The sequence below is a fragment of the Abrus precatorius genome, unplaced genomic scaffold, assembly GCF_003935025.1.
Source record: "Abrus precatorius isolate BTA unplaced genomic scaffold, Abrus_2018 Scaffold6, whole genome shotgun sequence".
NCBI classification, from domain to species: Eukaryota; Viridiplantae; Streptophyta; class Magnoliopsida; order Fabales; family Fabaceae; genus Abrus; species Abrus precatorius.
Window position 1 is genome coordinate 8399968 of NW_020874406.1, and position 12483 is coordinate 8412450.

The window sequence follows — 12483 nt, forward strand, 5'->3', positions numbered from 1 at the left end:
CGTAACTAGTTTGATTGATTGATGCATTTTTTATTGCCTTAAATAAAAAATTTTGCATAGAAAACAAAAGTTGTTGAGAGTTAAATTTATTATATTATGAAATAAGATTATTTGGTGTCAAGTAGTAATCTAAATAAAAAAAATGGAGTATCTTACGGCAGAAATATAAAAATGTAAAGATAATATTTAAATAATTAGTTTAATTACAAAATGTTATTTGATTAATAATAAAACATACATTAAAACATAAAATACAAATATTTTAAACTTTGACTTAATATTGTTTCAATGATAATTTAATGACATTTTGATAGTAATTTGCAAATATTTCATTATGTTTTAAAAGGAAATTCATAAATATCTTATGATATTTAATGGTGGTTAAAGAAATTTGAATATTAATTTAAAAATTCAAATTTATTTTAATTAAATAATTAATTAGAATTTTTTTAAAATAAATGTTATAAAATAATAAAGATATATATTACTATGTCAGAATCGTAGTATATAAACAAGTTATCTTATTTTAAAACACGAAAAATCAAATTTATTATATAAAGATAAATTAGAGTAAGTATCAAAATTTGTTTCTAAAGGGTTTGATAACAATCCTAAAAATTGCAAATGTTGGTTATAAGATTTTTTTAAGCATAAGACACATCAGTTTCTGAAGAGTTTCATGTTTTATTATCATTGATCGGCGTCGCTATTGGTATTACCGTATTACGTAATTAACGTTCCTTGATATAATTGTCGCTTCACTCCTCGCCTTATAAGCACCCTTTTTCTTCGGACTTAATTCAAATTCAATGAAAATTAAAAAGGTGTTAACTCAGATTGTTATATTCTTCAGCCATAAAATTACCAAACCAATTATAATTATAATATTTAAGAGCAAATGGAAAATCGCATTTCAAAATTGCTCTCCAAATTAATTTCAAAATTCAGATGTAGTTTTAATATGACAACGTGTAAAATTTGTCCTGAAATAATAAGATCACACATTTACGTGACCAAATTCAGATTTACATATAAAAATGACAGCAATAACAGATTTGAGAATCATGAGACCAATATTTACTTAGTGTTGGCGTTCAATAACTCATTTCCTTAGTCTGATGACTTTGGATTTGTTGATACACTGGAGGACCCTGGAAAAATAAGACCCTTTTGATATGCACTTTTTTCATGAATAAGGGGTTCAGCGACCCAAGAGGCATGAGGAGGAGTAACTCCAAAAGTTGTCTGTCTTTCTCTATAAGATGCCCAAGTAACCATATATAGACCGGCAATGATAAAAGATCCCCCTATGATGCTGTTGTCACAAGGATATAAAATAAGAATAATAATAAACTTCTGAATTAATTTCAACTTTATTAAGTTCAATAGATAAGGCATTTTATTATGTCCTAACTAGTAAAATTGTTCCAAAACATTAAGTGGTGGATTGGATTGCAGTTTTCTTTTTTCCCTTTCCTTTAAAGAATATCTTAGCCTTTAGAGTTGGTGAGTAGGTTTGTTGTCACTTTAAGTTAGAATTGAATGCATAAAAAATAAGTGGGATAATAGGAGCTATACCTTCCTAAGTAAATTGGACTTCCGAGGAAAATTTGGGAAAGGATGGCAGAAAATGCAGGTTGAAGTGGATTATAAAGGGCAACCAAAGCTGGCCCCAAGATCTTGTTGCACCATGTGATGAGTCCATAGTTGAGAGCAGATGCAATTGTTCCCTGGACAAATAAGGAAATTATTTATTAAAATCTACATGTTAAAAAGTCCACCAAAATAATCTATTACTTATAAAATCATCAAAATATTTGTAAGAAGTCAGAACATAGAATATTTCAATCTTTTCAGCCGTCAAAATAACCTCGTTGCGTTTCCCACTGTGCTGATTGAAAGAATGCAAGAAATTTATAAAAAAAAAAATTCTGGGGGGTTTTCATGTGCTTCCCCTAACCACATGCAAAAGACAACCTTTTCTTCCAAAAGTTTCAATTTCCATAATACTAATAGTAGTGTCCCATAACATTAAGCACCTTGATTAACAAATTTATGATTCTAACTTCATTAAGCAAGAATGAATTCCTTTACCAACAGTCAATAATTAATAGCTGATGTGTTGATAGAAAGAATGTAAACAATGAACAGGGGTTAAGCTTAGAAGACAACTCCAATAATTCAACGTAGTAAGATAGATCAAAACAATCAACAATAACTAATAAGGGCTCATGAGACTGAAGATTAACTTAAAATTCTAGTGACTCACAGCATAAATAACAGCTAGTATTTCTGATGTCGTCAAACTCCAATCAGTTGACTCGTTAGTCATAAATAATGACACTGTCACCATCAGTACGGCTCCAAAGAAGTATGAATACGCTGTGACAGATAGGTTTGCAGGATATTTTTTCAATACTGGTGCCTGAAGATAATTAACGGCAATAAATTAAATATGCTAATAGTTTCATATATAAAGGAACCTAAGATCACAAAAAATTAATTGGTTAAGAGTTTAGGAATAAGGAGTGATCACAAATAATTTGATCAATGAAGAGATTTGGAGTGAGAAATGAACTAATGTTAAAAGTGATGCTTTTGACAATGTCATTTACTGTGATAACAAATATGAAAGCATAATGAAGTTATTCTATTTATATAAGTTTATTAAGGGTGTGTTTGGCTGGACAGGAAGAAGGGGGAAGGGTTTAACTTCTGGCTCATGAACAACAAGCAATTGTGCTGTTCATAATTCTGCAAACACTTGACCAAATTATTAGGGGACCGTACCTTGATAGGCCCCCAAATGGACAACAGATAATTTGTACCAATTCGGTTGAGAACCTCAATGCTCCAAAGTAAATTAGCTATAGGGAAGTGAACCCTGCTTTTAGAAAGAATAAGGACATGCAAGAAGTGTTTAAAATAGAAGCAACTAGTCAATTTCAACTAGCCAAGGGCCACACGCTTCAATCGAAATCATACGAGAAGTGAAAGACATTGGAATGTCAAGAACTGACCGAGAAACACAACTTTCTTATTGTCAGGATTTTAGTGAAAGGGATAATTCCTAATAAGCAAGGACATTTAGAGTCATCTCAGCTTCCCCAGGTGTATGACACAGAGAAGCTGAGGCTTAGTAAATGGGTAATAGAGGTAAAATGTGACGCTTATCACTAATTTTGTTTCCCTGAATGCTATAATCAACACCCACTTCATGCATGTAAGTATAACAAAAAGGTACATACCTGAATGGCTAGAAAAGCAGCCATGCACATGCAGTTCCCTATCAAGCACAGAACCCCAAGATGAAAATGGTCTAATCCAAGATCCTGTAAACCCCCAATTAACCATCCAGAAGGCTCAGGCTGACCTCTGGCACTTATTTCATTTTGTGCTACATGATCATGTTCAGCATATCCTATCAAAACTGAACCACGATACAAAACCATCAATATGGCACCAGAAACACAGATAATAGTTCCTCCAACTTTTGCCAGACCATCATATTTGAGTAAGTTCACTCTTTCTGTGCTGCATGAAATGGTTTATACAGATACGCGTTACTGTATGTCCTGATGAATCTGAATAGCTTTATTGATGTACACATTTCTGCACTGCCAGTAAGAGTGTGCATTTTTGTTTCTGTGTTCTAGGACACACACACACACACATACAAGTTGAAATTGATAAATGATACGAGTGAAACTGACCCCATCATTACAGCCAACAGAAATGTAAAGACAGGAATGGCTGGCTGCGTGGCAGCAGCATAAGTTGGATTAGTATAACTTAAACCAATAAGAAACAAAAGCTGGTTGCCAAATATCCTGATCACGAATCAAGAAGTAAAGTTACCACATGCACCAATAAAACACTGTAAATAATGGAATTAGATACAAAAGTGAGTAAGTATCAAGAGCCTCACCCAGTTAATCCAAGAAAGAAGAATGACATCAGGAGGTTCTTAGTAATGGGTGGTCGTATCCGTCTACAGTCAAGATGGTATGATTCATACATTAGAGATTTTTTTTAATAATATGATAAGACTTAGAGGGAACAAAGTTGCAAGTTGAACTTCTACATCTGAAGTTTGAATGTGTAGCAGTAGTACAGTTAAATGAACAGGGGAGATACTAATTTATGCTTGCCAAACAATCAAAATTAGCACTCATCTTCGTATAAGATAATGATGGATGTCTAGAGTCATTAACGATAAACAGGCATTCACATTTCTAGAACCATATTTTATATGATAATTAATTACCTCAAAGTAATGTAAACAAAAGGATAGGCTATATGATATTAGTTAAATACTGAGGATGCTCTAAATTAGCAAGCAGAAAGATCCAGATATCAATGAACACAAGTTTATATTATCATCCAATTAGGATTAGGATTACCCTACAACCCCAACTCCAATGATCAACAAACCGTAGGATACAGAAAGGGTAGTACAGCACATAATTCACATGCACTATGTTAAGTACATCGATATAAGAGCACCAAATCATGTAAACATAGAGTAACCCAGTTCCCCTTAAGTGTTGCAAACATCGCTGACAATAAAAGGCAAGAACCCTCCAAATTGGGAAATGCAGAAAAAAATATAAAAAAAGTGTTTTAGCATCCAATTCCAAGTGATTGACATCTGCTAGAAATAAATGAAAATAAAATGATCCACAAAACTCAAACTTTTTAGAAGGGGCATCAAAGAAAAAAGAGTAAAAGTAGAAATTCCAAAGTCCAATGGTTGATGTGAATGAGCGTACTTTTCACGGATAAAAGCAAGGGGTGCGAGGATAGCAAGGGCAAGAAGATCGCGAAAGACACAGAAGACTAATTGGTTGATGCCAACATTAAGGGCCACTTTGGTGATGACATGGTAACCGCCATTGAATAGCTGAACCATAGCCATGCCCAAATGGGCCTTCCATGTGTCACCCCCCATTGATCCTGAAGCTGTTGCCATTGGAATTCTCTATCTTGCTCTCTGCAACTCCCTCACACAATTCACCGTGAAAGAGAGAGAGAGAGAGAGGAAATGGGATGGTTGGTTCGTTGGAACAGTGATTGGATTGGAACACCAAACCTTATGCTTCGTTCCTAAGCCACAGACAAAATGACAAGGGGATAAAAGAAATGAAAAACACAATTTTTGATCAAATTTCTGGGTTCCGAAGCTCCGATTTATGGTAGTTGATGTTGGGATGACCTTATTTTTTATTTATTTTTTTGATAAATGGGATGACCTTATTAATAACAATAATTCACAATGATCGTATAACATAATCTTACAAATCCTCCTACTTTCTATTTAAAGAAAGAATTCAATATATTTTATATTTAATTTTTTTAACCTGTATCAAGATAAATTGTATTAAAAATTACAATAAAAAATTACTAGAAGAGTATAAACTCACCAAAAAGACACAATATAAATAAATTTCATTTAAAAATCACATAATATTATTAAATTTAATGTATTAATAATAATGAATATTATAATTTTAAATTAAAATTTATTATTTATTAATTTTTATTGTATTATTTTAAATACATGTTAAAATAATTATTTTGTATTTTTAATACATTAAATACATTTAAATTTTCCTTTAAGACTCACTTAATAAAATATTGAAAAGATTAATAAAAATGTGTTACAAAAAATATAGCATTACTATATTACTATAATAATAATAATAATAATAATAATAATAATAAATGGTGGAAATGATTATGAATGATAAAAAAAGAAAAGAGTAAATACTTTGAAAATATTGAAACACTTTGATCCTTAGAAAAAAAATAATTATTTTAGTTCTTAAAAATTGTAAAAATTAAACACTTTACTATTAGATAAAAAGATTAAAACGTCTAAAAAAAAAGTAAATAGATTACGGTGAAAATTTTTAGAAACTAGATTTTTTTATTTAAATATTGTAAAATTAAAAATAAATTCTTAATTTATTATTTTTGTAAAGCTATTTTTTATCTAGAGTGTATTAGTGCATGTGGCAATAGTTTCATCAAAATAGCTGGCAAAATTTTTTAAATAAATTTTGCTACCAAAAATGCAAAATAACTATATTGTAACATATGTTAGTATTAGCATCAGCGTAATTTTATAATATGATTGACAAAATTAAATATTAATTTTGTCTTACACAGCACATGGATATCTTTAGATACTAATTATGATTACATTAAAATTAAAAAAAAATTACTAACATAATACAAAAAAATATTTTTTATATTTATATTCAAATTACTATTAAAGAATATGTGCAATAGATATCTTTTTGGGCCATCAAAAATATCTTTTATTTTTTTAAAAGTGTGCAAAACAATTCTTTATTATAATTACGTTAGTAATTTAGATTTTTTTAATAAAGAATTAATATTATTTTGTATGAAAATATAAAAAAATTGTATTATGTTAGTATTTTTTTAATTTCAATATAATCGTAATTGGTATTTAATGATAAAAATTTTAATTATGTTAGTAATTTAAATTTATTTATTTAAGATGTAATTTAGATTTGTATGTAAATAAAAAAATATTTTTTAGTATTGTTAGTAATTTAATTTTTATTTTAGATGTGGTAATGATTTGTATATAAATTTAAATTAGATTTTATTTGATTATATTATTAAAATTAATGAAAGTAAATTCCCGCAATAGGCTAAAATTGTGTTAGGTGTGAGATTCTTTCAAGTTATGTAATTTTCATGACAAAATTTATTAAAATCATGACACATGTCACTATATAAAAGTTTCACGTTGTGTATAGCAAAACTAATATTTAATTTCGTTAATTATGTTGTAAAATTACCTTGACACTGACACATGTCATAATCTGTTTATTTTGTGTTTCTGATGGTGAAATTAGTTTTTTAAAATGTAAAAATTCAATATTTTTGGCAACAAAACTATTGACATGTGGACTGACACATGTCTCAAGAAAATAGTTTCAGAAAAATAATAATTAAGAATTTGTTTTTAATTTTACAATATTTAAATAAAAAAGCCCAAAAATTGAGTTATATATATTATTTATAACATCAATTTTTGTTTTTAAAAAAATCAACTTTATTATTTTTAAACTTTAACAAGTATCTCGTTTTTTATTTTTCTAATGTGATTTGACACTGTTGGCATTTATTTAAAATAATGAATTGACGCAAATTAATGCAGATCATGAAGGAGTTGCCGTTTCCTCCAATCATGGTCAAGGGCTTCATCCCATAATTTCTAAATTGATTATTTGTTATGGCATTAAATACACATATTTAGAAGAAAAAAAGGTTCTGCCTCTACTTGAACTATAGAACCAATGTATTGTTATGTGTGAAGCTTGAGCATTGTTATCAGTGAAATTATAATATATGTTTTGGAAGAAAATGTTACCAGTGGGATGCTTAAATTAAATCAAAATGATATAACTTATGCGTGATATAGTTTGGGCAATTGTGAATTTAAAATTACTTATTTTAAAAAAAAAAACTTAAACTAGTTTATAATCTGCATTATGTAAAATAAGAAATATATTTAAATTTATGTAAGAAAAAAGTCAAATAAAAGTTATTTATTTTTTAAAGAGAAGATGAAAATACTTAACTAAAGAACGAATGTCATTGAAAGTACTAAAAATTAAAGTTATTGATATAGATAATTTTGAGGATATAATAATATCATATTTCAAAATTCAGATATAACATTGCATTTAAAATTGACAGTTTGTCCTCAACATTCCACATTAACATTATCAAACACAGATTTACCAATTAAGGGATAGCAATAACAGATTCAAGAATCATGAGACCAATTTTTACAACGTATTGGCATTCTATAATTCATTTTCTTAATCTGATGACTTTGGGTCTAAGGATACGCTGGAGGATCCTGAAGAAATGTGACCTTTTTGGTTTCCACCTTTTTCAGGAATAAGTGGTTCAGACATCCAAGAGCCATGAGTAGCAACTCCAGTACTTGCTTGTCTTTCTCTATAAGATGCCCAAGTTACTATATATAGACCAGCAATGATAAAAGATCCCCCTATGATGCTGTTATCACATGGATAAAAATTAAGACTAACAAAAAAAGGCTGTTAAATATCACCTCTCATTTTATTTATAAAAAAAAATTATTGGTATTATTTTCTTAATTATAAGAAATAAATACTTATTTATAGATACATTAATTACTAATTCTTTTATATCCTTATTTAATGTAAGATTTATCTTAAAAAACATTTCCTCATTGCCTGTACAAGTAGATATATATTCTTTCATTTTTAAAATACAGTAAACATAGAACCAAAAGTAATAAAATAATTCAGAATGTGATGTTATAGAAACTTCATTAAGTTCAACTAGATATGGTATTATCTGAAGTACTAACGGATAAAATTGTTTCCAAAAATGAATTCGTGGATTCTATCTGTTTTTCGTTAATGTTGTACCCTTCACGGTGAGTAGGTTTGTAGCAACTTGGACAAGTTAGAATAGAATGCATCACAATTGGAAGTAATAGAAGCTATACCTTCCCAAGTAAATTGGACTTCCAAGGAAAATTTGGGAGAAGGAGGCAGAAAATGCAGGTTGAAGTGGATTATAAAGGGCAACCAAAGCTGGTCCCAAGATCTTGTTGCTCCATGTAACGAGTCCATAGTTAAGGGCAGATGCAACAGTTCCCTGAACAATAAGGAAATTTTTGTCAAAATCTACACGTTGAAAACCACCAAAATAATCAGTTAGAAGATAAACCAATTACAAAATTTGTAAGAACTGAACATGGGATACTTGTAATTTTTTCATCCTTAAGAAGAAAATCTCATTACTTTACTCCAATAGTTTGCATTTCTGCATTTATATTACCCAAATACAATTTTTAGTTACTTATTGATGTATTTTTGAGTTTTGCTTCCATTTTAATGTGTGTTTGGATTCACGTTAAAATATCTATAAATGTGATCTATGGTAGAAGTTATAACTAGAAGCATTAACTAACACATAAATCCATGGTCAGTATATGAAACCAAACATGGACTTAGAACTAAATGCTGACCCATCACAGCAAAATCCTATCTTATTCTCAGGTTTAAACTATTGGTACTGCCAGATAGAAACAGTATTGTGGCTTTTGCTGATAAGGCCAATGCCACGTTGACTTGATTAGGTTAGCCTATCTATGTTGTTCATACAAATGAGATGGGACAAGGACATGTCTTGTGTGTCTATCAATAATATGCTTTCAAACTAAACAATGAAAATTGGATATTTTTTAACATTATTGCCTCTATCAATTATATGCTGCTGAATTAGGGAAAAACTATATCTGCCTGTCATTGTCTGTCTCGGAACTTGATGATAAATATATAGATAACTTGATTTAAATTGTCCTTAAAAAAAACTGCTAGACACGACAGGGCTAAAAAAATCATTAGCAATAAAAAACTAAAGTTAGAACATGCAACACAACCATTGGTTATCATATAGCCCCAACAAATTTATTATTTTCTTTTCTTCTTTTATTTAAAACCTACTACATGTTAGTAAATGAACAAAGCCACAAGAACTGAAATTTCAAATTTAGACCATACATACAAAATAGAAAAAAAAAATGTAATTTCTATTATTGTATTTGAATGATGACATGATGTTTGTGATGTGTCATGTCTGAGCCATTGTCAACTAACAACACAATAAACAATGAAAATAATAAGCCAAGGCCAAGTTAGAAGACAACTCAAATAATTGCATGAAGTAAAATGGACCAAATGACCAGCAATGACATAAGGGTTCATGAGATTGGAGATTGATTTAAAATTCTAGTGACTCACAGCATATACAACAGCTAGTATTTCTGATTTTGTCAAAATCCAGTCGCTTGACTCATTAACCATGAAGAATGATACAATCACCATCAATGCAACTCCAAAGAAGAATGAAAATGCTGTGACAGATAGATTTGCAGGATATTGTTTTAATACTGGTGCCTGAAAAAAATTGATGCCAATAAATTAAACACGCCAACAATCTCATGATTAAGAGAACCAAAGATCACAATAAATCACTTCACAAAAGTTGAGGAGAGAGCACAACTAACCTGATCAATGGAGAGATTTGGAATGACCTAATGTTAAGATTGCTGCTTCTAGCAATAAGTCATTTAATTTAATAACAAGTATGAAAGGATTGGGGTAATCAAAAGGAAAATATGAAAACTTGTGAACTTGTCCAATGTCAAAGCATGAGAGTCCATAAAGAACACATTCCAAATAAAGGGAAATGGGAGAAAAAGTGTGTGAATTTACAAAGACCAAGTTCCAAAGGGTTTGTTTTAAAGAAGATCTTGATGTAAATCATCATACATGATGTGGAAAGGATAATTCCAAAAGAACTATTAGAGTCATTCCAGCCTCCCAGGTGTACAATAAATAGAAGCAGGGTCATAGTAAAGGGGGTAATAGAGGCAAGAAGTGATATCATCACCAGTTTTTCCTTAATGTTATAATCAACAGTCATTTATGGATTATTATTTGAAAAAACATCCTTCAATGAATTAAAAAAAAATGTAGATACCTGAATGGCCAGAAAAGCAGCCATGCAAATGCAGTTCCCTATCAAGAATACAACCCCAATTTGAAATTGCTCTAATCCAAAATCCTGTAGACCATTGATTAACCATCTAGAAGGCTCTGCCAGACCTGTGGCACCTGTTTCAATTTGCACAACATTGTCCATTTCTGTGTATCCTATCACAGCTGGACCACGATACAAAACCATCAATATGGCACCAAAAACACAGATAAAAGTTCCTCCAATCTTTGCCAGACCTTCATATCTGCGCAAGTTCACTGTTTCTATGCTGCATGAATAAGTTTATTAAGCTACACATAACTTCATGTCCTGGTGTATATGAATAATTTCATGAATGTAAATATTTCTGTACTACAATTATGAATGTGAATTTGCGTCTATGAGAAAAAATATGAATTAATGATGAATTAAATAAATTTTATATATTAACACACACCTACATAAAACACTAAAGTTAAGGGAAAAGTGTGAAACTAACCCCATCATTACTGTAAACAGAAATGTAAAGACTGGAATCGCTGGCTGTATGGCAGCAGCATAAGTTGGATTAGTATAACTTAAACCAATAAGAAACAAGAGCTGGTTGCCAAATATCCTGATCATGAATCAAGTAAAAAAAAAAAATACCATATTCATCAATAAAACACTTCTACCCCATTCACATCGCAAAATTTGGAAATAAGTGACTATAGCAAGAAATATTACCCAGTTAATCCAAGAAAGAAGAATGACATGAGTAGCTTCTTAGTAATGGGTGGTCTTGTATGCCTACAGCCAGCATGGTAAACATGTATAATTAGGATACTCACTCACTATAAATACAAGAATATCACGACTCATAGGAGGGCACAAAAAGGTTTCATGTTGAAATTCCACTAACAGGAAGACACAACTGGTTTTATATTACATATTTAACAATTAAGATTATGCTGCAGCAGCACAGGCCTCATGTAAAAAGGTGTTTAAGCATTCAACCTAACTGACACCAAATGGAGGGAGAAAAGAAAATGAAACCCCACAAAATTAAAAAACCTCTTTTGACTTTAAGGTGAACCATATCTTTAAAATGCTGCATCAAATGGATAATAAAAAGAGGAAAAAAGAGCATGCCTTTCACGAAAATAAGCAAGAGGGGTTATAATAATGAGGGCAAGGAAATCTCTGTAGAAGCAGAAGACTAATTGGTTGATTCCAACATTAAGTGCCACTTTGGTGATAACATGGTAGATACCATAGAATAGCTGCACCAGTGTCATGGCCACATGTGCCTTCCATGTATCACTCCTCATTGATACCACCATTGATTCTGAAGCTGTTGCCATCAGAGTATGTTGCTCTCTCCAATCCCCGAACACAGAAATCCCAGTGAAAGTGAGAGAAAGAGAGAAAATTCGGTGCTTGGTTCGTTGAAACAATTATGGGAAAACCAAACTTGATGTTTGGTTTCAAAGGTACATACAAATTAACAAGAAAAAACAGAACAAAGAGTGCAGAGCTTCTGTCTTAGCCTGCTTTATTATTGATTTTGATCAATTTTCTGACTCTGACAAACAATAACTCCTATCTTAATGTGTGGCGGGGACCCGTTTAATATATAAAATTAACAAAAGGCGGAAATTATTTGGAAGATTAAAAAAAATTGTCAACGACTTTTTCAATATATATAAATTAATATAGGATAAAAACTCATTAACAATAAATTTTTATTAAAATTTTTAGTATTTATGCATTGACTTGTATTAATTTTTATAATTTTAAATAAAAATTTATTATATATAATTTTTTATGATCTATAATATTATATATATTAAAAAAATTGAATTATTAAAGCAAATGTCAATTTGTTGAAAAATAAAACAAAGTGATGATAATTTTGTA

The 12483-nt window shown here is 30.1% G+C and overlaps 1 protein-coding gene across 7 annotated transcripts; it reads right to left on the bottom strand.

Moving 5' to 3' along the window:
• Window positions 1–929: 929 nt before the first annotated feature.
• Window positions 930–12182, bottom strand: LOC113868485 (WAT1-related protein At4g19185-like). Of its 7 annotated transcripts, none has more exons than XM_027504104.1 (8): window positions 4773–5186; window positions 3929–3991; window positions 3714–3830; window positions 3407–3534; window positions 3249–3334; window positions 2270–2425; window positions 1579–1730; window positions 930–1315 (listed from the first exon to the last, which is right to left on the bottom strand). In XM_027504104.1, exons 1-8 carry the CDS (start codon window positions 4970–4972, stop codon window positions 1111–1113), a joined length of 1107 nt encoding a protein of 368 aa, XP_027359905.1. In that variant the 5' UTR covers window positions 4973–5186; the 3' UTR covers window positions 930–1110. The 7 variants fall into 7 exon arrangements, with proteins under 7 accessions (XP_027359905.1, XP_027359903.1, XP_027359908.1 ...); XM_027504103.1 differs by lacking the exons at window positions 930–1315; window positions 1579–1730; window positions 2270–2425; ... (3 more) ...; window positions 3929–3991; window positions 4773–5186 and adding exons at window positions 7714–8067; window positions 8546–8697; window positions 9846–10001; ... (3 more) ...; window positions 11311–11373; window positions 11716–12141; XM_027504102.1 differs by having other exon boundaries at window positions 3249–3534.
• Window positions 12183–12483: the final 301 nt, after the last annotated feature.